The sequence below is a fragment of the Acartia tonsa genome, chromosome 2 (genome assembly GCF_053477335.1).
Source record: "Acartia tonsa isolate MP-2025a chromosome 2, ASM5347733v1, whole genome shotgun sequence".
Lineage (NCBI taxonomy): Eukaryota > Metazoa > Arthropoda > Copepoda > Calanoida > Acartiidae > Acartia > Acartia tonsa.
The window spans coordinates 26,219,226-26,246,380 of NC_137261.1; the positions used below are offsets into that span (position 1 = coordinate 26,219,226).

The following is a 27,155-nucleotide window of genomic DNA, read 5'->3' on the forward strand; positions in this document are numbered from 1 at the left end:
AAAAAAACTGGTTTTAATCTTTTGATTGTACATTTTTATATTTGTAGAAAGCTGGATATAATACGATTCTAGACATAGTTTTTTTTCGTATGGATGAGAACCGGTTCCTATGCATCGGATTCAAATGAATACGAGAAAAGATGTTTTTATTTCTTCTTGGTACTTCTATGCAGGGCTTTATAATTGACTTAAGGACTAACACACAGCACAGGTGTAGAGTATCTTTGCTACCAATATAAATTAAATAAAATTCGAAGCAACATTGAGATTTATTACGAATTCACAGCCGAAATTATCACAGTAGTAAGTACAAACATTTTCATTTTGATTTTCAACCATCAGACCTTTCTAAAATAAAATTTGTAGGATTTTTTTATCTTGTTTTATAAACATTCTTTGATAGGTATAAATCTTTTGCTTGCATTGTTTCTAAAAGGTTATTTTTAATGCAATTTAAACAACGGAGGTGTTATTATTGTAGAAATTTGTAAGTCAAGGTTTGAAAAAAAACACCACAATTAAGACTTTCTAGAATCTTATATGACTCAAAAGTGAAACTAACAGTTTTTTTAGTTTTTTAAATATAAGACATCTATATCTTTTTTAATATATGGTGTTTAGTAGTTTCCTAATAATTATATCCCAACAAAAATCAACCCTCGATTTTAATGATTAAAAACAAATTTGAGCTATGTCTGATTTTTTAAAGGTCTGTAAGGTTTAGCAGAATAATTTGGTTTCAGAAAAGCTTCACTACATATACATAGATGCAAAATTTTATAAGAAAAATAAAGAGCCATTAAAAAAAACAATATAAAAAGAAAGAAAAAATACATGTTATATTGTAGAAATGGAAGAATTAGAAAATCAAAATAAAGGTCATAAATTTTGCTACTAAAAAAAAAAGTTTTTGAATATTATATTAATGGCCCTTTTATGACTAATTTATTACATAATTATGCTTTATATTAATTAATAATAATAACATTAAAGTTTTACATAAACACTATATTATTCAAAATGAATTCTTCACTTGTCAAAATTTATGAAAAAGTCTTTATCTTCTAGGTATGTGTCTTAACCTCTTTTCGAGGAAGCTTTGTGTTTATCAAGTACGAAATTAATTCCTTATCATTAATCCTAGAATTAAGCGCAAATGTCGTCTTTTTTGACTTTCCCTTCATAAAGTGACGCAGCATGGATTGTTTATATGCGCCCACGTTTTTCACTTTTGAATGAGACATGTGTGTGTGAAGATTTCGGAGAACAAAATTGGGCCTATCATTGGTCTCATAGTGTGTGAACGACCCTAGTATATCAGGGATTTGAAACCATAAGAGCTTCAGGTAGAATTTGTTATTTTTACTAAGAAGTATGGTGTATAGGACGATTATATGTAGTTTTAAAAAGGCTTTAGCCAGCTAAGCATGAAACTTAATTATGATTAATATATGTTTTAGTAATTTTTATGTGCCTTATTGTTGCATTTAACAATGATTTATTAAACCAAATAATTTTCCTTTAAAGCCAAAGTTTCCAAAGATTCTTTAACCATAAGAAAAGAAAAAGATTTTTTTTTAGTGCTCAAAGTTTTAAGATAACGAATAATATTTTATTCTGTTTATTAATTGATCTTGTAATTTCAGGTCTTTTGAAATAATTTCATCAATAAATCTATATTCAAACCTGCTGTTGAATCTTGATGGTTCCTGGTATTGGGGGTTTTGTATGTTCGCCAACTGATCTCGTGAACTTCCCGCTAATTCGGAAGTCCAAGCTCAACCAAAGTGTTATGGTTGAGACAATTTCAAAATATCTAATGAATAGGCGTTAGCATTCATCAAGAGATCAATAGCATCTAGATTATTGATGCAAAAAAGAAAGAGCTGCACAAGCAATTTCAAATGAATGGAGTTTGAAGGAGCTGCACAAGCAATTTCAAATAACCTGATGGTTGAAAAACATTGACAATTTTTCTGTGAAATAATTACCTAGTGAATCAATATGGTGCTCACTAAAAAGCAGAAAATTGAGCGAGCTATCGCTATTGGCAATGAAAGGCTAGAGGTGTTTGACGAACAGATAAAAGTGTTTTATGAAAATCTAAAAGCCTGCCAAAGTTTTAGTTCATGTGAAAATGTGAATTTAAAATCAATTCGTGACATTTTTAGTGAGGTCAAGGACCAATCTGACCTAATAAAAAGTCTAAAACCTGCCGTGGATACTAGTGAGCTGCGCGAGTTCAAGCGTGATTTGGATGAAGCTAGTGAGCAGAAAACTGTTGCAGATAAAGTTTATGCGTCGTTGGAGCAGTGTACAAAAATTCTGTACTGGCTTGACAATGATTCAGACGACGCGAGGTCAAGCACTGTCGCCAGGAACCTCGACGTCATTGAGAAGGTGAAGATGGACATGGGAGTGCTTAAAATTTCCATGGAGTTGCGCCAAGAAGTACGTGATATGTACCGAAGGCTTAGAGAGATGGAACGTCGTTCATCTAATTTGGATGAGAGTGGGACACCTGCCATTCTCTCCAGAAGTATGTCTGCCGTGGATATTCGGAGTTCCAACCCGCAGTATGGGCGCTGGGACAACAGTTTGTTGCCGTCGTTCGACGGTACTGACACGGATTACCCTAACTTTAAACAGGTCTTTAAAGATCTATGTTCTGGTTATGGATTTGCTGACCAGAGGTTAAGTCTGATGTTGTGTATGGAGAAGGTGATAACCAACCCAGAACTACGCAAGCAAGTGTCAGCGATTAGAGATCACAATGAACAATGGGCGTTTCTTGACCAGATGTTTTTATCAAACACTCGCCGGTTCATGAGGATTTTAACTAAGTTGAACAAGATGAAACCTGTGGATAAACCTGTGGACGTGGTTAGCGCAATTGCTACCTTCAAGAGCATGATGCAGGAAGTAGAAGCCATCGTTGGTTCTGCAGCTAAGGATTACAACCACCTAACTCTCATTCATATTTTTAAAGACAAGTGCCCTGAAAATTTGAGAGACAAAATTATGATGGAGCTAGGTAGCATGAACCAACCAAACATCCAGAAGATTGTAGAACTGCTGGAGAGGACCAGGGGTGCCATGTTGGCCGGTGATATGTCCTATGACAATGGCGCCGGCAAGAGAAATCGTGATAGAGCTGCCGCCGCGCAAGTGTCTGGCCGCAGTGACAATGAGAATGGAAAGGCTGGAAAGGACAAGGCTTCCAAGTGGAACAGTGCATGTCCTGTTGAAAATTGCGAGGATAAACATCCTATTTTCCGTTGTCCCACATTTAAGAAGATGGATGTTGTTGACCGAAAAAAAGTTGTCCAGCAGAATAAGTTGTGTGAACTCTGCTTGTGTGATGGTCATACTGCTGACAATTGTAATAAATCGGATAAGCTTGGTGTCTGTGGCACCAATAATTGCGACGGTTATCATAGTCGTATGTTGCATGAGGCTAGTGCTAGTGTGAATACAGTCTACAAATCAAGTTCTGCGCCTAGCACCTGTACCTTCCTGCTGCAAATAGTTCCAGTTGTAGCACCCGGCGGCGGCGCTTGCCATGCCGCCGTCATGTTTGATACTGGTGCGAGTCTACCACTTATATCTGAGAAGATGTCCCACAAGTTGAAGCTGAAATCTACCGGCAGATATACAAACATTTCTGTTGCTGACGGTAGTGAATCATCCTGCCGCAATGTGGTGTTCTATCTGAAGGACAGGGATGGTAACTTGAGAGAATTTGAGGCAGCTGTTATGCCTAACCTCGGAGGTGGCAACGAGATGCGCTCGGTCCATCCGGAAACCGCCGCCAAAATATTTAAGATGCCGCCAGAAAGATTTACATATATCAGTGGAGGCTTAGATATCATCATTGGAAATACACATCCTGACGTGTTTCCATCAACCTACCAGAAAGTGGGCCAGTCTATGTTGTGGCGAACCATTTTTGGTAGTGGTTTTATCTGTACAAGTGCTGACTATGGAGCTGGTCAGCAGAAATCTGCGTTTAAAGCTGCCGTAGCTGTTGATAATGAACCGGTTGGTACTACCGTAGCTGTTGATAATGAACCGGTTGGTACTGCCGTAGTTATTGATAATGAGCTGGTTGGTACTGCCGCAGCTGTTGATAATGAACCGGTTGGGTCTGCCGTAGCTGCTATTATTGAACCTGTTGGTTCTGCTTGTAACGCTGCTGATGAACCTTTTGGTTCTGCTAGTGCCGCAGCCGTTGACAACATGGCTATGGTGGGTGTTGCCGTGGCTAATATTGATAATGATGTTAGTTGTGCTGCAGTTATTCCTGATGATATTAGTAACGATACTGTAGCCGTTGAGAATATTGTTACGGCGGGTATTGAGCCGCTGAATGATTCGGTTCCAGCCGGACAAGAGCCGACGGGAGTTTCGGTTCCGGCTGGAGAAGAGCCGATCAGAGTTTTGGTTCCAGCTGGACAAGAGCCGACGGGAGTTTCGGTTCCAGCTGGGCAAGAGCCAATAAGAAATTCGGTTCTGGCCGGACAAGAGCCGACGGGAGTTTCGGTTCCGGCCGGACAAAAGCCGGTAGATGATTCTAAATTTTATGACAGTCACACTTTTATTACTTGCCCTGGTGCTGTCATGAATCAAGAATCGACTTGGCTGCTGCCAACCTTGCCGCCCGACACAGGGTAAGAGGCCTGCAAATGGCGGGTGGAAATATGGCGGGTGTTGCCGCCAGAAAGTCATCGAAAAATTTCAAACCACACATATCTAATCTACAACATAAACTATTTATGTGAAAATGATCTTTAAAGAAAAAATATTACAAGTTATATATTAAGCTTGTGAAGGGAACCTAAAAAGGTTCTGCAAAGAATAAGTATTCATTATTCAACTAATTTTATTGTTCATATTTAAGCACAAAAATTCTACAAAATTGTTTAGACTTTTAAAGCAGATTTTAAAAGATTTGTTTCCTTAAGTATGATTTGAAAAGCAAAAGTTTGTGTGTATTAACTACCAAATGATTTTGCAGATTTTTTTTAGATTGAGAAAAATAGATTTTTTAAAAAAAAATATTTTTTCGAGGTATTTTTTCATGGTTCACGTTTGCTTAAAAAAATGTTATTTCTCAGATTCTCGTATGAGATAATGCATTAAAGTAAAGAACACAACATGTAAAATTATTATGATAATGTTTAAAATATTTCTTATTATTATTTTAAAAAGATTATCGCAAGAAATCAAGATATTTGTTTTAATTTGTAAGCAAATAAAGTTTTTTCTTTCACTCCGGAGGCAAGGATTCCTAATAATCCACGCGTAAAGATTTTTTTCTTCATTCCGAGAGCAGAGATTCGTAGTAATATATGTACCTAGCGACTTCGGACAATTTTAAACCTTGAGAAAGTATTTATAGCAATTATTTTCCTAGGTACACATATTTTCGTTCATGTTTAAATATAAACTCTATTTTCTATGAGATAAGCATTTATAATAATGAACACGATGTATGATATTATTAAATTATGATTAACAATTGATTCTTATTTTATGGAAATTGAGATTTTTTTTAGTAAAAAGCCACATTTTTCATATGCCTATTTTTATGCCTAAAATAAGAATCAAAGGAAATGCGATTAAATTTTCTTCTATTTCATATGCTCAAATTTAATTTTATTGAGTTTAATTTCTTTTCAAAAGTTCAATTCATTTTAAAACTTACCTGAAAAGTTTAACAAAAAGGAATAAATGTGTCGAGGTTGCGTGATTCGATATTTATTCTAAGAAAAAAATCAAGTATTTTTTAGCAGATTTTTTTTAAAAAATTATATATGAATTTCAATCAAGTAAAACATTTTTATTCAGATCAAGGAATGATTGAAAATTCATATTTAAAGTCTCATTTTTTTTACAAAGAAAAAATTGGTATTTTTTTTACAATTCCGATGAAAATTCTAAAGAAGATATTATTATTTTGCTATTCTTTAAGTATTAAAAAGTTTTATTGTTGATTAAGATATTACAGTTCTTATTCATTAAGTTTGAAAAACTTTCTGCCCAAGGATTTTGAAACATTTTTTCTTACTACTCTTTTTGATGCTTAACAAATTTAGTTTTAAGTACCTATAAATCTTAATTTTCTTGTCTAAGATTTATTTCGTTTTATTTTATCATTATTGTTTACATTTCGACCTGATTTCGTAGGTACTTATTGATTTATTAATAATGATTTATTACCTATTGATTATGAAATGATTATTATTTAGTATAAGTTGTTATATTTACAACATCATGATTAATAGGATTATCCATTTTAGGATTTGTGTATGTGATCTTGTGATTGTCATGTGCATGGAATGTTGTATGGTACAAACCAATCCCCATCCTTCTATCCTAAAATGTGAGGTATTATGAGTCCTAGTGAGGAGTATAATATTGTGTATGCATTTCACGGGGTTTCATTTAGTTAGGAGCAGAAATTGTCATGTTTTTCGGGATGTGGCTATTCTCATGTGATTATGGTGAGTTGAGTTTAGTGAGAAATGTTGCTAGTGCTCAGCGCAAAAAAACCTTGAATCTCGTTAAGGAAGTTAATTTGACTTTCAAACGGGGGGTGTGTCTTAACCTCTTTTCGAGGAAGCTTTGTGTTTATCAAGTACGAAATTAATTCCTTATCATTAATCCTAGAATTAAGCGCAAATGTCGTCTTTTTTGACTTTCCCTTCATAAAGTGACGCAGCATGGATTGTTTATATGCGCCCACGTTTTTCACTTTTGAATGAGACATGTGTGTGTGAAGATTTCGGAGAACAAAATTGGGCCTATCATTGGTCTCATAGTGTGTGAACGACCCTAGTATATCAGGGATTTGAAACCATAAGAGCTTCAGGTAGAATTTGTTATTTTTACTAAGAAGTATGGTGTATAGGACGATTATATGTAGTTTTAAAAAGGCTTTAGCCAGCTAAGCATGAAACTTAATTATGATTAATATATGTTTTAGTAATTTTTATGTGCCTTATTGTTGCATTTAACAATGATTTATTAAACCAAATAATTTTCCTTTAAAGCCAAAGTTTCCAAAGATTCTTTAACCATAAGAAAAGAAAAAGATTTTTTTTTAGTGCTCAAAGTTTTAAGATAACGAATAATATTTTATTCTGTTTATTAATTGATCTTGTAATTTCAGGTCTTTTGAAATAATTTCATCAATAAATCTATATTCAAACCTGCTGTTGAATCTTGATGGTTCCTGGTATTGGGGGTTTTGTATGTTCGCCAACTGATCTCGTGAACTTCCCGCTAATTCGGAAGTCCAAGCTCAACCAAAGTGTTATGGTTGAGACAGTATGGTTTATAATATTCTTAAAAAGTCTATCGTAGAGAATAATTTAAAAAAAGTCCACTGCTTTTTAAAGCAATCATGAGAATCACTACTATATTCAAGCATGAAGATCTATAGAAAGAATTTGCTGCGCCCGTTACGGATGTTGGGTGCGAGGATAGCGCCTGAAGACATGGCGCCGTCTCCGACATACTGAAGACGGTCCCCCGCGGGTCCCCGCATTCGTTGCCGCTCACACTCAACGTTTTATCACCATAGGTCAGGCAGAACGTTTGACCGGTTCGCTCTGCCTGTACAACAAGATAATTTTGTCCGGTACTGGCCGACCAGGCCGCTTTACAGCTGTATCTGGCCGATAGGCTGTTGGCATTTGTCTTGTTGTACTCATTTTGCGGCTGCGGCGACTCGCAGTCAGATTCAATGTTAAGGCTGGTTGACCGACAGCCGGCTGATATATGCAGCCAGGAAGGCTTACGGCATTCAGACCCGCCGGGGCTGAGCGAGTTGATCTGTGGCTGAACAGTGCTTGCCAGCGGCTGAAGGCTGTAGCGGCCCGACAGCGGGCACGGCTGCGGGCTGGCGTGCGGGCTCACCAACAAGAGTTTGCGCTGTAATGACTTGCTGTAGTACAAATGTGTGCACGCCTCCTCTGGATTGGTGGACTTGGCGCCCAGTGTCAGGGTTGTCACGCCCAGACCTGTCCAGGATAACTCCATGCAGACATAGCCAGAATCACAGTCACTCTTAACATACGTGACAATCCGCTCAGTGAGAGCTGTGTTGATCTTATACTTAGCGGATTTGGTCTCCTGATACTCGGAGTTGACGTACACGGGGATCTCTGGCTCGGTGGCGTCCACAGAGTGGCACGACATGAAGGATTTCTCAGGGTTCCGCATGTCCTGGTTGTTTTCCAGCCTGAAACATTTGATAAAATCAATAAATATTGAGTAGATAATTTTTGGCAAAAATAAACTACTTTTTTCAAGATGTATTTTTTTGCCTGAAAACAGTTTTTTGTTGTAAAATTTCTTTTTATTTGAATTAATTGAACGTGGGAAAAAGCTCCATTTAATTGGCAATACCTTTAACATTTCATTATGACAGATACGGGGAAATAATTTAACTGTCAAGACTATTTCAAGAATTTAGGGATAAGTAAATTTTACAGGATTTCTTTAATTTGTTTTATATTCAGCTTACATTTATAATTTTATAGCAATTGAACTAAACTTATGTATTTTTATCAATTTTAAAGTTATTTCGATTTATAATAATGAAGGAAAATAAATACCCTCCCCCAAAATGCTATAAACCTTCCCAGGATCCATGAAAAGCTTCATGGTAATGGAGAACCATATAGGTTTAATAGTTAACGAGATCCTTTGATACCGACACACACACAAAGATCCTGTTACTCTATTTTAAGGATTGAATTAACACATAGTTTTTTTCATTATGTTCGCATCTACTCTATAATTTGCTAGTTTATCTGTCTTTTATCCATGAAATGTTGGTCAATTTTACCGCATGTTGTAAAGATATTTCTGGGAATGGTTAATATCAAAAGTGTGTTAAATTACAACCTCTTTGTTCAAATAAGAGGTAGTCTAGGACATGTATTCTTTAAAAAATAATATAAAGGGCAGAAACAAAAGCTAGGAAGCGGACCCGCAAAATTATTCGCAAAATTAACAGCCACATGAATCAATCTCAAAATGATAAACATGCCTGCTGACAGCTAGAAAATAAACCGCCGCATCCAGACTATTTATCAAAAAGCAGCTAAAGCCGCAGCCATTGCCATTTTTCAACTTCTTTGCAATTTAAGGTCTTAAAGCACTACAATTATGCAACTAACTAGAGCAGGTAAAAGGTAATGATAAAAAATTTAAAACAACAACCCTGCTTCTTTTTTAGAATACCCCAACCTTTCTACACCTCAACTCTTTGTCAAAATAAAAATTGCTTTGTTGCGAAATTTATACTTTCAACATTGCATTACAATATGATTTAAAATTAAAGTTTAAAGGAGGATTCTAAGATCTTAATTATAATAATTTTAAAAATTTTGGATTAAGTATTTTAAAACCTTAATTATTTTCCTTCGAATAGAAAATTACCTTTATTAAAATTCTTTTAAAACTATCTTGTATTTAATAACTTTTTCAAACTTTCATAGACATATAAAAATACATTAATCAATTTTTATCTACACAAATGTAGGTGATGACTAATTTTATAGATACATATCTAATTGACATGAGCTTTATTTAGCTATTTAAAAAGCAAACGTTTATTGAGATGCTTCGCAACGCAGTATAAATAAAAAAAATAATAGAAATCTTACCCAAAGCCATGATTTGAATGTAGCCTGATATAGACTTCATTGTTGATGGTGGACCATGTTCTTGACTTAGTGAACCAACTTGGAAACCTGCAGCCATGTCCACGACCTCCAACTAAACAACAACAAAAATATGTTAGTTACTAGCAACACTTTAGGCTGGCAGTTAATGTCTTTAAATCACAGACAAATTAACAATTTACTTTGATTAATTTTTTAAAGAAAATAATTGGTTCTCTGCTAAAAACATATTTTGAGGTTGAAAACTAGTGGAAGTGGGTATGTTAGAGTAAAATGGAAGAAAAATCTCTCAATCCATAAAAAGGCCTCGTCCAGCTAAGCTAAAGAACTATATTAAAGAGGGACGGTCAATCAGACAGATTAATAAACCAAATAATAGGATGTAAGGATACAACCTTTTTATAGAGTAGCTCAAATATCCACCCAAAAAAATAATTATGATAAAAATTTAAAGTCTTGTTTTGAAACTGGAACAAATTAGGTTAAGTATGTGATGAGACGGCCAGAGAGAGACTCTTCAAAATCTCTTCAAATCACGGATAAAGGGGTACTTCCATAAGATTTTCACCCCCCCCCCCCCTCAATAAAAAATCTTTTTCAGCCTTAATGAGTATTCTATAGCTTGTCTTTAAGCATGGATTCAACCTTCTAAAATGTTTCTTTCTGCATAAAACTTTAAACATGATTTATGATAACTTAAATTATATGGTCACTTCAGTAATTTTTCTTTAAAATATTATTTTTAAAAAACATATTTGATAATAAATAAATATAAAATAAATAAATAAGACATATTATCTTTACAAGATTTTATTTATTATAACCATGTTCCATATACCTAAACTACTGATTGAACCCCCTTTAACCTTTCACCCCCTTTTCCTGTCCACTTAACAATATTAATTAGTCTATTCAAAACCATATTTAAGTGGTGACGAAATTTTTCTTTCACCAAAAAAGTTTTTCTCTATTACAAAATTATGCCTGTTTTATGGATTTTTTAAAAAATATCTGTATAAAAGCATGTTATTTGAAAAGAGCTGAAATGTATGTTAATGTTGGAAAACATTTAAATGCTCACAATTGCTAATTGTGTTCTAGAGTTTCAAAGAAATTGTTTTGTGGCAAAAAAGTTGAAAAATGAGTTGTAAAATGCATGTAAATTGTGGATTTTAGAAAGGCACAAAAAGACTGAAAATGTATACGGCTCAAGCCTTAAAAATTTGTTTTTTTTTTCTGAGGCTTTACAGTCAATCTTTTAGGTTTTTATATGAAATATTTTTTTGCTTGTGTGTATTCTATTAATGGATATAGAATATACGTGTATATATTGACAAGGGAAAATTTACCATTAAATTTGGTTGCTGACAAGGACTTCATTAATTGGCTATCCAGTAGGAAGGTAGGGGGTGGGGTACAGGTGGTGGATGTGGGATATCGTTATTGTAGCCAGCATAGGCGTCCAAGGGGGGGGGTAATGGGCCATTTGGCACCCCCAAAATTTTGTGAACAATACCCCCCCCAAAAAAAAATTACCCCTACCTTGGGGGTGCCGTAGGCACCCCCAACGATTTTGGGGGGGGGTATTTACCCCCCCAACCATTTTGGGGGGGGGTAATTACCCCCCCCAAAATAAATGTTCTTTAAAAATTTTTTTTTGGGGGGGGTATTTACCCCCCCCCCCTCAAATTGAATGTTCTTAAAAAAAAATTTTACTGAAAATTTTTTTTTGGGGGGGGAGGGAGTAATCCCCACCTTCCCCCCCCCCCCCTAAAAAAAGTCATAGTGTGACTCGAGCCTTGAGGTGTAATATATTTTATGTTCCTCGTTTGGTCTCCTAATAGTTAATGAAAAGTATATCCTAAATGGCTTTTGATAGTTTATTTTAGGATAGGTTATATTGGTTTAGGTGATTGCCCCACATGGTTAAGCAATTGGCCCCCCGCAGGGGCTAGAAATAGGAGAGAAGCTTGTGTGAAAAAAACGAAGAAACGCCCCTTAAAGAGCGTTGCCACAAAAGGGACTATACCCCAATATAGTCCAACCAGTTAAAACAGTTCTTAACCATGATAACAAAAAATTTAATAGTTTGATCATGTTTTATTTGCTTGGGCCTTTATAAGGGCTAAAACCATCCCGGGGATCTATGATGTAATTGAAAAGCACTGAAGATTCCATAAAATAGATACCTAACTAAATTAAATATTTCATTAAATAATGAAAAAGAATTTCTATAGGCGATTTCTTTTGGGAGGATGTCAGGGTGTCTCAAAACTAGTTATAAAACTTACCAGGACCTATAAGACGCTTCACTTTAAAGTATAATCATATTAGTTCATTGGTTAGTGAGTTAATTATTGTATTTTTATGTTCTAAAGAATGAGATACTACTATATATTTGAATAGTAGTTACGCCCTTAGCATCTAAGAACTCGTGTTTTCTAAAGGGTAAAAAGGGAGGAGAAAAATAGCCTAAAACCACTCAAAGGATTGACCTATAATAGTGTGGAACCATCATGGGATCTATGTGAAGCTTTCCTAAAAAGGAGATCTCAGTATTAAAAGTAATGAAATCTGAAGCTATAGTCAAATAAACCTTACTTACTACTTTATGTTATAGGATAGTACTTATTAACTTAATAGATTAGGTAGGTGCTTTTTTTACATAATTAAATTACCCCCCCCAAAAATTTTACCCCCGGGGTAAATAAGTTTGGGGGGGGTAATTACCCCCCCCAACAGATTTGGGGGGAGTATTTACCCCCCCCAATAGACTTTAGGGGGGGTAATTACCCCCCCCAATCAAATTTTACCCCCGGGGTAAAAATTTTGGGGGGGGTAAAAAAAAATTTCGGCGCGCTTCGCGCGCCATTTTACCCCCCCCAAACACGAATTACCCCCCCCCCTAAAATTTTTTACCCCCCCCAAAAAAAAAAAGCTTGGACGCCCCTGGTAGCCAGCGTCGAGTGTCACTTTATTAGAGTACATGAAAATCTGGTGCAATATCCAAGTAAAAATATATCGATTGTTCCAATGTTTATTATTTCACTATGTCTCAAAATTTAAATCTTGCCGTAATCGTCATAATTTTAAGGCCTTGACTCTGTGAAGTATATTTGAAAGTAAATCCTTGAATAAGAAAGGGTTTAATTTGTCACTATATGGCAATTCCAAAGGATTTAACGGGTAATTAGCGAGGCCTAGGCTCAAATAACAATGTCTTTGCATACTGAATAATTATGTTGGATAATTTATTGTTTTATTACAGCTTTTTTCTTTCCTTTTTTGCAAATTACATACATTTTTATACCTTTGTTAGAAATTAATTTCAAATTTTCTATGATTCAAATCAAATATAATTTCAACGCCATTTGATTTAATTTTTATTTTTAACATCCAACTAAACTCAAGACTGAAGAGGGTGCAATGTCCACCGAAATATATTTCAATAAATAGCTGGGAAGTATCAAAGACTTTTTCACTCAGTGAATTTATCATAATTTTTGATAGTTTAAATAAAATTTTAGGATAATAAATTAAGAATTTTTTAATCTTTATGTATCTTTAAAGCAGACTAAAAATGCATAAAAAAAACATGAAAAAAATAATATTGCATGTTTGGAACGGTAATTACTTTCACATGTGCATCAAAATAAATATTATTTTTTTTTGTAGATTTTTTATATCATTTGTTTGTTTTGTTTATTTAAAGCGCAGAGACTCTTTAATAAGATAAGATAAATTCTTATATATATAGAACATATCTATTGTATAGATGTATATTTCGTCTGGTAACAAATTCTTATCTGCTACTTGGCTGTGTTAATATTCCTGACATTATTGGTTGATTTTCAAAGACCCAATTGAGAGTCAGCATAAGGTACCTGGGATGGGGACATACAGTTTTTAACCACTTTCCCCTCTTATGTTTTACTCTAATGTATAAAGTTAGAAATCTTTACCTTTCTTGATTTCAAAAACTCTAGCTCCTTCTAATGGGGACCACAGTCCTTTGCATGTTGCTGAAGCTGACTCGGCCATTCTAAAAAAAAATATACATGAAAAAAAATATTAAAATTCATAAAGTAAAAAAGAAGTATAATCTAACTTTAAGCAATTTTTAGATACAATAATAATAATATATTGAATTTTTATTAGTTTTAATAAGTATATTATAGAAAAATATGTACAAAAATGTATAAGAAAAATATATCTAAAACTTACTTTATAACTCTATTCTCTCCTTTTCCTGAATATTGATACACAAAGCATCTGTATCTCTGTTCATCTGTATAGACATACTGACGGTCAATTGAGCCCACCAGGTAGTGTAATGAACCATCCTTCCAACCTAAGCAACAAGGATAATATTATTACTAATTACAATTGTCTTATCCCTTTATAGCCTTGGGTTCCAAACCATGTCTTTATTATGAAAATTATTCAGAGTTAATCAAATGTTAGCTTTGGATATATAATATCAATATAAAAAAAAATAGGAATGTACCTGCTAAACAGGTAAGTTGTTCCGAGGCAGCCTCTGATCCATGCACATCCGTACAGGCCTGGTAGCTGAGCTGCAGCTGGGTGTGGTCTGTACAGGAATCTAGGTAGCTGCGCGGGTAACCGCAGGACATTCCAGATCCACCTTCAAATAATATTAATAATTAATTTATATTCTCTATTATACAATTATTGGACTAAATCCTATAAAATATAAAAAGATAGATTAACAAGAAATATTCAACATCAAACTTGAGGGAGTACGCACAAAGGAAAGCTTTAAGGAATTATGAAGCCAAATTAAGGAGACCCATATCGGTCTAACGGTTGAAAAGGTCATATTGACGAAATCCTGTATCTTTGATAAGGATTATTTTTCATTGATTAGCAAAATTTGTTTTTCTCATATCAATACTCATTTTATTTGATTTTGATTAAATAAATGTACCTTTAGCATAGCTGAAAGTATGAGGGCCATGAAATGGACAAGATTCAGGAATCCCATCCCTCCTAATCATGGAATACATGGCAGAGTCTCCAGCTATACTCATGCATAAATCTTCAAAACTATCGAAGAATGTTTCACAGTAACCTGTAATTAAAAATGATTAATTTTATTTTTAAATGGCATACAGAACCATACAAAATGTTTTTTTTTATATCTTTTATATCATTTATCTAAAATGCCTATCGAAGAATGTTTCACAGTAACCTGTAATTAAAAATGATTAATCTAATTTCAAAATGGCATACAGAACCATAAAAAATGTTTTTGGTTCGTCCTTTTCCCCTAAACCGATTCTATGAATAACTTGTAGAGTAGCTTTGCTGGGGAAAAATCCAAACCATACCTTAAATTATGTATTTATTCTAATGAAAATAAAAGACGATAAAATATTATAAAAATTAGACAAATTTAAAACAATTTAATATAATATTTAAGTAAAAAAGCACGTATAAAGACCTATTTATTAAAATGGGGAAATAAGATCTATAAAACGAAGACCCTATAAAGGTAAAGTGAGAGACAATACCCCTTTTAATAGAATGGTCATAGTACAGCTAAAAAATTATTAGCAAAAATTGTCAATATAAATTAACATTAGTAAAACAACACAAGAATCATAAAATTAGAGGTTTCGAGATAAACAAACTAAATTAAAAGAATAAAATTTGTAAAAATAAAGATGACATTGAAAAAACATTATTAGAAAAACTAATTTGAAACCAATAGTTTAATGCATTCTTGATGTAAAATAAAATAAAATGTGATCTTACTAATTTATGAAATGCTATTTGTGATTTAGTTGAGATATGCACACACTTTTAAATGCAAAATCTTAATAATCAGGTCGCCAATTTCCCTAAAACATGAAAATTAACACAAAAATACATATCATCCCTTTTGTCTCTCTTTTTCCCAAGGCTTCAGGGCCTATAAAAGTAAACCTGGGAAAGAGAAACAGTCAGTCGTGATACGGAATTACTATATTACATATACTCTTTAAAAAATTCTAAAATTTAAAGGGAAGACTCCCTTCTCTTTCTTTGGAATTTTCTTGAGGGTCTTGGCGGCTCACACTTAGGATTTTCATTTAAAACACACCTAAAAAATAAAAAGTTTTGTTAGATAAATTCATAAATACTTTGTTAAATAAATTATAGAATATCATTTGATGTTGGTCAATTGAGATAAATTTAAGGATAAGGCCTTCTTAGGGCCTAAAAGCTTAGGCATCCGAACGGATAGTTATCTCCAAGTTTTTGTTCTGAAGAGAACTCCTATAGCGTGGTGTGACCACACCATTAAATTGCAAGTTACTACGGGACTAAATAGGAATAACAAAGGGAAAGCACGGTGGTGGCCCCGCCACTACGGTTGATGATAGCTCATTATCTGACGGCCGATACTAACAAACCGGATCTTCCCTCGAGCTTCTGAAGTCCAAAAAGGTTGGAGATCATTATCTATTCGGACAATTTAACATTTTCGAATTAGAACTCTGAATAAGTTCAAGTCTTAAAGGTAGTTTTATTTTACTAATACTCTGGAAGATCGGTTCGGTGCTGGCCTAGTGATTTACCTACCTGACGAAGGTACCTAACAAGGAATTTCACGCCTCACGGGGATACAGGCAGCAGAACAGGAATGTTGTAGTCATGTTCGCATGACTCTGGTAATCACAACAGATACTTCCAGTTTAAGTTGGTAAAGTCAGATACCTAGGAATAAAAAATTCTCAGATTAAATAGCAATACAAAGTTATCAGTAATATTTTGATATCATTTTCGGATTAGGGCTATTAAGAAAAAGATTATCTCTTAAAGCGAACTTGGATTTAGGATCGGTGTAATATAATTCCGCCATTCTAAGGTTAGAAATACTCGCCGAACAGAGATTAATGCGTCACTGATCTGGAAAGGAGACATTGGTGAGAGATTGTAGTTCTGTGATAAAGGATTACATTTGTCCCTAGAACCCGGAGGTGACCCATAAAATTGGTTCCGTTACCGGATAAACCCAGGTAAGATTTAACTTTTCCTTTAGGGGGGGAGAGGGCTACAAAGCCACTAAATAAGTCTTACCGCTAGATATCCATAGTCAGAATTAACATCGTATTCTTCTAGCCTCGAATATATGTCCTAAAAATGGAAGATAATATTATTGATAATATAGACGAGGATGTATTAAATCCTCCACCATATAACCCTGATTATCAACCTAACTTAGATAATACTGAAGATCAGTATTTACACTTAGAAACCACAAATGATCAAATCGAGGAAATACCTCGAATTCAAACTGAGCCTGAGGTTCACACATTACCAGCCATGTTTGTTTTAAATAACAGACGTAGAAATAGAATCTTGCATAGGCCACAATTACACCTCAACCTCCAAAATGAGATAGAGCATAATACACAAGCAATAAAGCAAGAACAAACAGGCACAAAGCCTAAAATTAAAAAAGAAAATAAACCATCATCAGATCCACCAGAATATGAATCTGAATCTAGCGACTACTCAGAAAAACGAAAAAATAAAAAACATTCAAATAAAAAATACAGACACTATGATCCTCTCAATCCTCATGGCTTTGAGGATAGGCGATATCATAAACATCATGATCACCGTCACAAACAAAAAGACAAACAAAGCGATAGCGACAAAGAGGACAGAAGGAAAGACGAAAAAAACTTCTCAATACCAAAGAGAATGAATAAACGCAGAGACAGTAGTAGTCCAACATCAAGTTCAAGTTCCAGTTCATCTGATACCGAATCAGATTGGGACAGACGAACATCCTCTAACAATAGAGATAATAGAAATAGAGAGGAAATGATCGAAATGAACATATTAGAAAATAAACTAACCTCTGAACAGATGGATAAGTTGAGACTTCTCCTCCAAGACTCGCCCAGTCATACAGATCTAAATATTAAAAAAATTATAAAACTCATCCCAAACAATTTAGTATGGGGTACCGCGGAACATGAGCGTATTTTCCGCCAAATAAAATACCTTGGCAAAATACCTAACCTATATGGGGAACAAACCAATCCCTATACTTTCTTCAACACTTTTAAATACTTAGAAACATATATAAAACCATTCACCCATAGTTCCTATAACAACATAATAATCCACTATTTTAACCCAGAATCAAGGAACAAATTGGACATGCTAGAAATAGATCCTAATGTGCTAAGTGCACAGGATTTTGTAAAAGCCATCTTAACTACCATAGGTGCCGAAATACTTGGGCCACAGGACTACGAAAGGCGCTTCCATACCTATAGGATAACGACAGAGGACGAGGACAGACCTAACAAAGCTGTCATAAATCTAGCTGCAATGTTGCAAAAAACGGGAAATTCCCACGATAATCAAATGGCTAAACTTAGAGAAAAAGTGTGTTTTTATCTGGTACCGCAATATTTGCAATCTGCATTTTTGGCAACGACAAATATACCAAATTGCACAAAAGAGACAATACTAAACTGGTTTAGCAACAATCGCAGCTATTATCATGCAGCTGTGGACAGAAAAAGAAGGATGGAAAAACAGAAAAATGGAAATGTTAATCAATTAGGAAAAAATCGCCTAAATTCCCTAACAGCCAAAAAAGAGACACCAAAAGATAATGACAAAAATAAAGGACAACAAAATGATAAAAATGCCAAAGATGTATCCACAAAACCTAAACCTGTCTGCGAACATTGCAAAAAAGGACATTATAGCAAACATTGTCTTAAACACCCAGACCCTGCTATTAGGAAAGCTAATGGGGAATGGTGGGACAAAAAGAAAAAAGAGAAGGAATTAGCCAATCGTATCGTATGCCTACTATGTAATTCTGACACCCATGGTAGTGCCGATTGTCACTATTACCCCAATGTGACACCGGCTCAAGAACAATGCCCTAGATGCCTACATTATGGGATAACGAGACGCCATCATCCACTGGCAGCGTGTACTTTACCACTGCCAGCGGAAAAAAACGGCTAAGGCCGCCGAGTACTTCTCAAGAAATCAATAAAATACATAATACGGATTCTTGGGAAATACCCGGCGCCCTTGACAAAGGGAAAAACTCACCTGCTATAAACAAACATCAAATATCCATTCCAGTGGCAGTTACACTCACTCTAAAAACAGAAATAAATAATGAAAATCAAGAAATTAAACTACTGGAATGTTCAACCAATAAAGATAAACAAAATAACCCTGTAAATATTCCACTTAATTATGATATCCAAGATGAATCTGTAAATAATAAATCAGCAGCCCCTGGCAGCTTAAATGAAGGTAACAGCTGTGATATTGTAAATAGTAATAGTATAAATAATGACCAAATATTAGATATCAATTTGACAGAAACCATACCTGTCAAAGAAATTGTAAAAAAGGGTATATCCGAAAAACTACAAGAGCTTAAAGAATCAGAAAACGAACCAATTAATGATAGCAATAATAGCAACTTACCTATTTCGAACGAAGATAAAGCCAATAGCACCCTTCTTGAACACACAACGCTATACCCTAAAATAGAAATAAAAAATGTTAGTAGTAATTCTGATGATACCCAATCTATTGAAGAAAATGACTTAAAAATTCTTTCCGAAGAAAACCCTTCAATGGAAGATACCCCTGAATATGATATAGATGAAAACGATCTATTAACAGACATTACAGGATTAACTAGGGCTGAAATCATGGCCGAAATCGAAAAAATTGAATTAGATAGTGACAAAGACTCTTTATCAAACTTAAGTGACTTAGATAGTAGCGATTTTAGCTCAGATGAGGATGAAAATATTCCCCCATCAATCTCCGAATCCGGATTGGAAAAAATATTTGAAAATTTCGAGTATCGGGGAGATAAATCTGTAGAGGAACACTTATTGAATATCAATCAAACCATAGCTAACATAGATATGGCAAACAAAATAAAAACAGACGAACAGACTGAAGTTGAAACTATCGCTAGCGGCTGTTTTTACCTGGACGAATTTGATAATGCAGCGTCTGCTAGGGAACAACATAAAGCCGGACACATTGAGCAGTCATTTTTAGAGCCTGATGATGAGTCTGAAAGCAGAATAAAACATAAAAAACATTATTTTAAAAATGAATTATCATTGGAGAGTCGTGTAAAAATCGCAAAAACAATATCGTTTTTGAGTTATTTACACGACTACCCAAACCAAAATAAACTTATGACAATTATTATGATTGTGCTCACAGCTATGTTGTTGGGAAATTATCTTGCTCCATATGGGCTATTGACAATAATTTTCCTATATGTCAATATACCCAATGGGAGATATTTCTTGCAATTGCTGGCTGAGAGGACAACCGACATAATAGATATAGACAAATTAGAAACAAATCTCGAAATTAAAACAATTCAAAGCCACTTAGGCGTGCTGGACAAGATCCAAATTCCCGTGGCAATTAATGGCAGCAAAATAATTTTTGAACTAGACACTGGAGCCGCAGTAAACTGCGTGTCAGAAAATATCTTACTAAAAGTGCTGCCTAATTACCACGAGATGGAGCTTTGTTCAGCCTACCGTTTGTCTTCAGTAGAAGGCAAAGCGATAAGCGTCATTGATGCCCGACGCCTAGGGGTCGAGTTTGAGGGGGTGGGAAAAGTGTTCTTGGACTTCCATGTACTTAAAGAAAAGAATATTTGCCTATTAGGACGCCCATTTTTGATCACTTGTAATATAGGCATGCAAGTAAAGGGGCAAAAAGTCTACATAGAAATAAACCCTAACAGAAAAAAGGTAAAAAATCCTTTTGCTGTCAACATCAAAAAATTAGAATTAGCAAAGGGAGAAGAAAAATTAATAGAACTGGAAGTCAAAGATAAAGACCCAAAACAAGAACACTTTATCCCACACCTTTCAAACATGTATACTCAAATTAAGATAAGATATAAAATGTATTCAATAACCAGGACAGGGGAGAATAAACTCGCGGTATACTGTGAAAATGTAGGAGAAAATCCTCTTGTCATCAAACCAGGCGGGTTTCTGATCTCTCTCCTGCCTTGCCAACCTGAAACAAACAAAAAATTAGAATTAAAAGGTTTTAAAGCACCTAAAATGGGTTCAATTAAATCAATCGCTGTCTTGAGAGGAAACAATGGAATTAAAGAGCAGCTTAATAAAATAAAAAAAGGTTCCAATATTCTGTCAAAGACGCACGATTATCTAATTAAGCCCATCCTAAATATAATAAAATATGTTAAGAATAAAGTAAAAAATACTGTAAATAAATTATTGGATAAAATACCATTTAAAATAGTGCTAAAAAACGTATAAAGCCCCGCTCTAATGTTGATATTTTTAAGAAAGATAAAACATATGTTAACTTAAATAAGATTATTAAAATAAATAGTGTAAATACAATACAACCAGAAAATGAATTAAGTCTCGAAGAAATAGCAGATATTTTTGGGGACAATAAAGAGGGAATTGAGTTGACTGCGCCACTACCCCCACCACCATTAACCTTAGAACAAATATTAGGAAAATTAAGCTACATAGAGGACCAAAATGTAAAACAAAGAGTAGCTAATCTTTTATTAAAATTTGAAAGTGGAGCGTCCCACAACTTCGATATTGGGGAAAGTATTGAAGAAATGGATTTCCCTTGCCCTGAAAATTATGATAAGAATACTAAAATCTATAATCTCTCCCTAACAGATACGCTCCATCTTAGATATTTCATAGACCTATGTTTAAAAATGGACATTATAGAATGCTCCCCACCCAGCCAGCAGTTTGGGTCACCTGTTTTCCTTACGAGCCGTAAGGATAAACAGGCGCCCCCACGCATAATCATTGACTCTAGGGGGGTAAATGCTAGTATTCCTTACAGCGTATCATCGATCACAATGGATCCGATGAATACGCTAAAAAATCTGCTACCTAAAGTAAGATATGGGACTTTTGTAGATATTAAAAATGCATTTTATAATCTTAAACTATCCCAAAAAGTTCTAGACTCAGGGGTGTCCTGCATTGTGACTAGCTTTGGGTGTTTCCGCTTCAAAAGAGCCATCACCGGCTATGCGGGAACACCCAGCCTTCTGTTGCATTATATATTATCAAATATTCATTTAAATGATTTAAAAATTAATGACATTATAGAATTGTTACTAGTTTGGTTCGATGACCTCTCAATTTTCAGTTGGTATGAAGAGGACATAGAGGACCACCTCGCCAAACTAGAAACTTTTCTATCCCGTCTTAATAGGCTAAATCTAAAATTAAATTTGGACAAATGTACTTTCTGTACAGACTTAAACAAAGATAAAGTAGTAGTATTGGGCTATGAAATCGGCCAGGGACGGATTACCATCCCTGACAAAAAGGTCAAATATATAATGCAACTAAAGGCTCCAAAAACACTAAAAGAACTTCAATCATTTATAGGAAATCTTCAATATTATAGATCACTTTTACCCCTACCTATCCATGGACATATGAATGCTTTGTTCCCCCAAGTAAGGAATTTTGACTGGAATGAAGAAGCCGATTTTCATTTCAATAAAATCAAAGAAATACTTGCATCTGATAATCTCAGCAATGAATCAGCAAGAAATATAGACTTTCAGATGTTATATACGGACGCCAGCAAGCATGCCATAGGTTCCAGCTTGCTAGGATTTGAAATTAAAGACCTTTTTCAATCCGAGCTGCCTAACTTTATGGACATGCCTGCTGAACTAAAAGCATATTTTAATGACCATGAAGCGATAGGGGTACTTTTTAAAGAATCAAATTATCTAAAATTATTTTATCAGATATCAATCTTCTTAAAACTAGATTTTTCAAATTCATATGAAAATTGGTATAAAATTTTTTCAAATAATTTTACAACGTACTCACAATTAAGCTATCTTTTGGAAGTCACATCTGACGATGTTGTAAGGACTAAAAAAGAAATGAATAAAATATTTGTAGAAAAAATAAATCTACTTAGAGCAGGGGCTCTATCATTAAATAATCCATACGTTCAGACATTCCTATTCTATGCTTTTTCAATGTTTTCGAAACATAAACTTCGAATAATTTACCTGTCAAGCAAGGACGGATCCATCCTCGAGAACTTGCTCTACCAGCGGTTCACCGAATCCTCCAACTCTGAAATTATAATTTTTGTTAATAATGACAATTTTTATTATTTGGGAGTAAAAGAAAATTTTGAAATAAAACAGAGAAAATATAAAAAGACAGTTCAGAACCTAGACGTCGGTGACAGAGAAGTTTATACGTTCCTCGAAAAAAGCATGAAAAATAATTTAAATGATATTAATGTGAGAGGAAAAATATTAGGGTTTTTCTCAAAAACCGTGGCCCCCAAAGTTATGGAGACCACAGGTATAGTGTACCTAGAGATCCTGGCCATATACGAGGGCCTCACCTTCTTTGAGGTGGAGATCAAAGGTACAAGGACACTAATACTGACAGACAATGTGGCTTGTTATAAGATCCTTAGAAACAAGAAAATTGAGAATCGTAAGAGTAAGCTTGATTACTTGAGTCAAAAAATTCTCTACTGGTTTGGAAAAATGGTTTCCTTTCTATCTATTCGGACAGACGAACAGCTGGCCGATTTTATTAGCCGCTTAATGCCCCATGCTACTGAAAGACTTGACTTTCAGGTGGAGGAAATAAAGCCTGTATATCAAGGGGAAAATTTTGCTATTTTTGATGCAGCACCCATTATACGGGACAAAGAAAACTTTATAAACAAGGACACGGATGTACAAATTTTAGCAGTAACTAGAGGCAAAGCTGACGAAGTTCTTAAAAAATATGAGGAATTAACAACCCGCAATAAAAGGGCAAAAAAGGATAAAACCAAAAAGCCCAGTAAAAAGGAATTGCTAGAATCAAAAGCTTTAGCAGAAAAATTACTAGAACAAGTTTTGCCTCCTGTTCCTGCTAAAAATCCGTCCGAAGAAAATATTAATGTGCAACATAAAAGTACTAGTATACCTATCCCTGTCCCCGAGACATCAGACAATAAGACACATGTTGAAAAGAGCTCAAATCAAATTGATGACCAAAATGTTAATTTTGATTCAGGGATTAAAGATACAAATTTAGATAAAAATCAACAACTTTTTAATGACCCAATCCCTATAACAATTGAGGACAATAATCCAATAGATATTGTGCCCGTAGATGAACAATTTATTATTAATGATCCTATTCCAATTTTTCCTGAACAATTTATTGCTAATGATCCTATTCCAACTTTTCCAGAAGAAGAGCAAAAAATAATAGAAAATCCAATAAGTAATCTTGCAGATAATGAATCAATAAATTTTAATAATATAGATCCCCTGACTCCTGACCTTATTGAACAAAATGTTAACACGAGTTCAAAATTAAATTTAAATGTTGAAAATACTGAGGATTTAGGGATAAGCATTGATACAAAAAAATCATTCTCTGAAGTCTTATTGAATACACAAGAACATAGTACAGTAGGACATAGTTCAAATCAGGCTATGGCAGACAAAATGGCACATTTTGAGCAACAACTTAATAAAAAACCTGACAGGGAAGAAAGGGAAAAAATGAGAAAAGAAATAGTAAATGAATTCCTAAATCAACCCCATGATAATGAACAAAATCTGTCAAATAAAACTGAAAGTCACACCGAATATGAAGATAGCATAATATTATTACCAAATGCAAATGCTACTTTTGAAAGGCTGCGAATTTTTGAAAAATCTACCTTTATACAATTACAAATAAAAGAAAATTTGTCAGATGACGTCAATCCAACGACATTAAAGTATAAGCAAAATTTATTAATTCTACCCTACCCTCTTTACGGCTATATTGCTGGGAGCATGCACCGTGATATGGTACATGCAGGGGTGAAAAGGGTTCGTGATAATATAACGTCAACATTTTATGTACAGTATAAAACAAAATTGCGGAAAATAATTGAAGCCCATATAGGCTTATGTTGTACATGCATAAAATCCAAAAACAATCACTTAAGATTAATGAGATTAACCTCAATTAATAGAAATAATAAATTTAGAAATACTGTGGTGGCAATGGACATATTAGAATTTAGTAAAAAATCAAAAATAGATGGAATAAAAGGAATACTTGTCTTTATGGATGTTGCCACCCAGTATATTACACTGCATTACCTACCAGATCTAAACTATGAAGATGTAGAAAATGGCATAAGCCAATACATTTTATTACATGGACATGTCAAAAACTTCTGGGCCGATAACGGCACGAACATCAAAAATTCTAAAAGTAAATTATTTTTAAGAAAAATAGGCTCAAGATTTTTAGATAGTGCTGCTTATAAAAGTGCTTCGCGCGGAAATATCGAGAATAGGATTAAAGTAATCCAAAATTTAGTACGAATTGCAAGAGCACATGCCGCAGAAGTAAAAATTAAAACAGCATTAAGCACAGTAATACATATAGTGAACACCATAAAATTAATAGGAACAAAACTAAGTCCTTATAACCTCCATTACCTTAGTTTGTATGGTTTTGAAGGTGGAATAGTGCAAAATGATAATTTATTTAGACCTAATTTCTCTTTTGACCCCAAATCTCTATCCAAGAGATTTGAGGATTATCAGATTCCTTTTAAGCAATTATATGATGAAACCCAAGAGTTTATTTTTAACAGACAAGAAAAATTGTTGAAAAAACTTAACAAGAATAGACATGACCATAAATACAAAGTGGGGCAGTTTTGCGTGCTGCGCCGTGACCATCTAAAAAAGAAATACTACGCAAAAAATAAACCAGTTTTTGATTTAATAGTATGGGTAATACTTCATATAGGAACACCCCTAATTACGATAAAAAATATCTGGAGCACTTCTACAAAGAAAGTGAACCCCACGCAAATAAAAATACTGCGTGAGGATTTAATAGGAGATTATCAATTACCCAGCAAGGTTGCTAAACACTTTAAGGTGCTGACCTTGCGAGATATCCGAAAATTTAACAAAATAAATAAAGCAAATAGAATACTGAGAAGTATATCAGACGACAAATCTAGTTCTAGAGTAGATTCACTGTCAAGTATTTAATCTTAGCTAAATTAAAGAAAGACAAATATTCTAGTTATATAGTAGCTATTCTCCTTTAATATTTAAAAAAACCCACCTTTCATTGCGGCCAATTTCGGAAAGCTCAAGCTCATCGGATTCCAAGGGTAAATCTTGTCTTTCAGTTCCTTGTCTTGTAACAGCATCTTGTACCTCGCTGTAAACGTTAAGCTCCAGCCACGAGCCAGACAGGCAGATGTCCTGGAGCGAAGTAGGAAGGCTACGGGTTCCGATGGGACACAAATAAGGCAAAGATCTTGAAGTGGGGTCACGCAGCGACAAGGGGATCAAATCCATATTTTGTTTAGCCACGTTATAACGTCGCTGGTAACCATGCATTTCAGTCCGCAGCCGCAAACATTCCACTCTTAGGCGTTGGGTTTTTGCATTCAAGATTCTATAGCGAATTTTTAACCCCTCCTCTTCGGTTTTAGATCTCTTCAACAGCTGGCGAACATTCCTCAAATCACACCAAAGGCAGAGAGAGTTACAAATACAGGTCACCTGAAAATAAAAAATATAAATTAATAAAATAAGTGATTAAAAAACACATTTGCTAGAATAAGTGTAATATGTGTCATCCAAAAACAATAGATCTAACAAAAAGCAAACAAGTAGTGTCCCATGATCGCATGAGTATATATTGGGAGCTAGTTAGAATAATTCGACAGTTGGATCTATTGTACAACGCAATCATCCAAGCCAAAATCTGTTTATGCAGAGCTTGTAAGAAATTAAAAAGGAGAGCAGCTACTCAGGAATCAGACGGACGTTTTTACCGATATATGGAGTTAAACTATCAACGTATGGCACGACCTTATTTGAGAAGAGTCATTCTAAGTTTAGCCGCACAAATTAGAAATTTAGGACAACAAAACTCTTTAGAGTAGTTAATCAATCATTCATTTAAAATAAGCTACACAAATTATTTTCAGTAAAAAATCAGAAAATAAAGACAATACCTAAACTAAGTGAAAAACAATGATAGTTGTGAATTCACCAGAACTTTTTAGATGCTTCCCTAAGAAAAAACTTATGGAACTAGTGAGTGATGATATGAAGGCGGAGGATGTGATTGTACTTTGCTATGATTACATCTTCTACTTCAACGCAATGTTCCGAGACTTGAGATGGGTCCAAAGTGCCACCTCCGATGAGATATTTCATGACCAGCTGAGCGATCAAATTCGAAAGAACGGCGAATGGAAAGCCTTCTTAAAGAATTTGATCGCGTGGTTCCGCGATTCTCCACGGAGTGAAAGACTGCCTAAAATCTTCATTGACCATGCAGCCAGCATCGACCATACTATCAACAAATACCACCAAGC

General features: G+C 34.5%; 4 protein-coding genes across 4 annotated transcripts in view; 2 read left to right on the forward strand and 2 right to left on the reverse strand.

The window, feature by feature from the left end:
• The window catches only part of LOC145307628 (reticulon-1-A-like), a 285,455-nt gene that overhangs the window by 143,274 nt on the left and 115,026 nt on the right, over window positions 1-27,155 (forward strand). The gene's annotated exons all lie outside the window — the stretch shown is intronic.
• Window positions 1,083-7,213, forward strand: LOC145307597 (uncharacterized). The gene is made up of 2 exons (XM_080150054.1): window positions 1,083-1,346; window positions 1,647-7,213. Exon 2 carries the CDS (start codon window positions 2,005-2,007, stop codon window positions 4,672-4,674), a length of 2,670 nt encoding a protein of 889 aa, XP_080006180.1. The 5' UTR covers window positions 1,083-1,346; window positions 1,647-2,004; the 3' UTR covers window positions 4,675-7,213.
• LOC145307607 (uncharacterized) overlaps window positions 7,328-27,155 on the reverse strand; it is a 44,873-nt gene continuing 25,045 nt past the window's right edge. Inside the window, exons 4-9 of the mRNA XM_080150067.1 lie at window positions 14,650-14,793; window positions 14,206-14,346; window positions 13,923-14,049; window positions 13,661-13,740; window positions 9,681-9,792; window positions 7,328-8,248 (exon numbers count right to left, since the gene is read on the reverse strand). Of these exons, the coding sequence (XP_080006193.1) occupies window positions 7,360-8,248; window positions 9,681-9,792; window positions 13,661-13,740; window positions 13,923-14,049; window positions 14,206-14,346; window positions 14,650-14,793 (1,493 nt within the window). The 3' untranslated portion in view covers window positions 7,328-7,359. The remainder of the gene's footprint in view (window positions 8,249-9,680; window positions 9,793-13,660; window positions 13,741-13,922; window positions 14,050-14,205; window positions 14,347-14,649; window positions 14,794-27,155) is intronic.
• LOC145307643 (uncharacterized) lies at window positions 19,270-26,327 on the reverse strand. Its single transcript, XM_080150130.1, has 3 exons — window positions 25,886-26,327; window positions 22,795-22,861; window positions 19,270-20,768 (listed from the first exon to the last, which is right to left on the reverse strand). Exons 1-2 carry the CDS (start codon window positions 26,164-26,166, stop codon window positions 22,798-22,800), a joined length of 345 nt encoding a protein of 114 aa, XP_080006256.1. The 5' UTR covers window positions 26,167-26,327; the 3' UTR covers window positions 19,270-20,768; window positions 22,795-22,797.

What these genes read in the sequence shown, in the direction of transcription:
- LOC145307643 (XM_080150130.1), bottom strand. Translation starts at nt 26,166, where the DNA reads ATGCATGGTTACCAGCGACGTTATAACGTGGCTAAACAAAATATGGAT. An exon ending in GAAATTGGCCGCAATGAAAG is followed by an intron (nt 22,862 to 25,885) that starts GTGGGTTTTTTT and finishes TTATAATTTCAG; the next exon opens with AGTTGGAGGATTCGGTGAAC.
- LOC145307597 (XM_080150054.1), top strand. Translation starts at nt 2,005, where the DNA reads ATGGTGCTCACTAAAAAGCAGAAAATTGAGCGAGCTATCGCTATTGGC.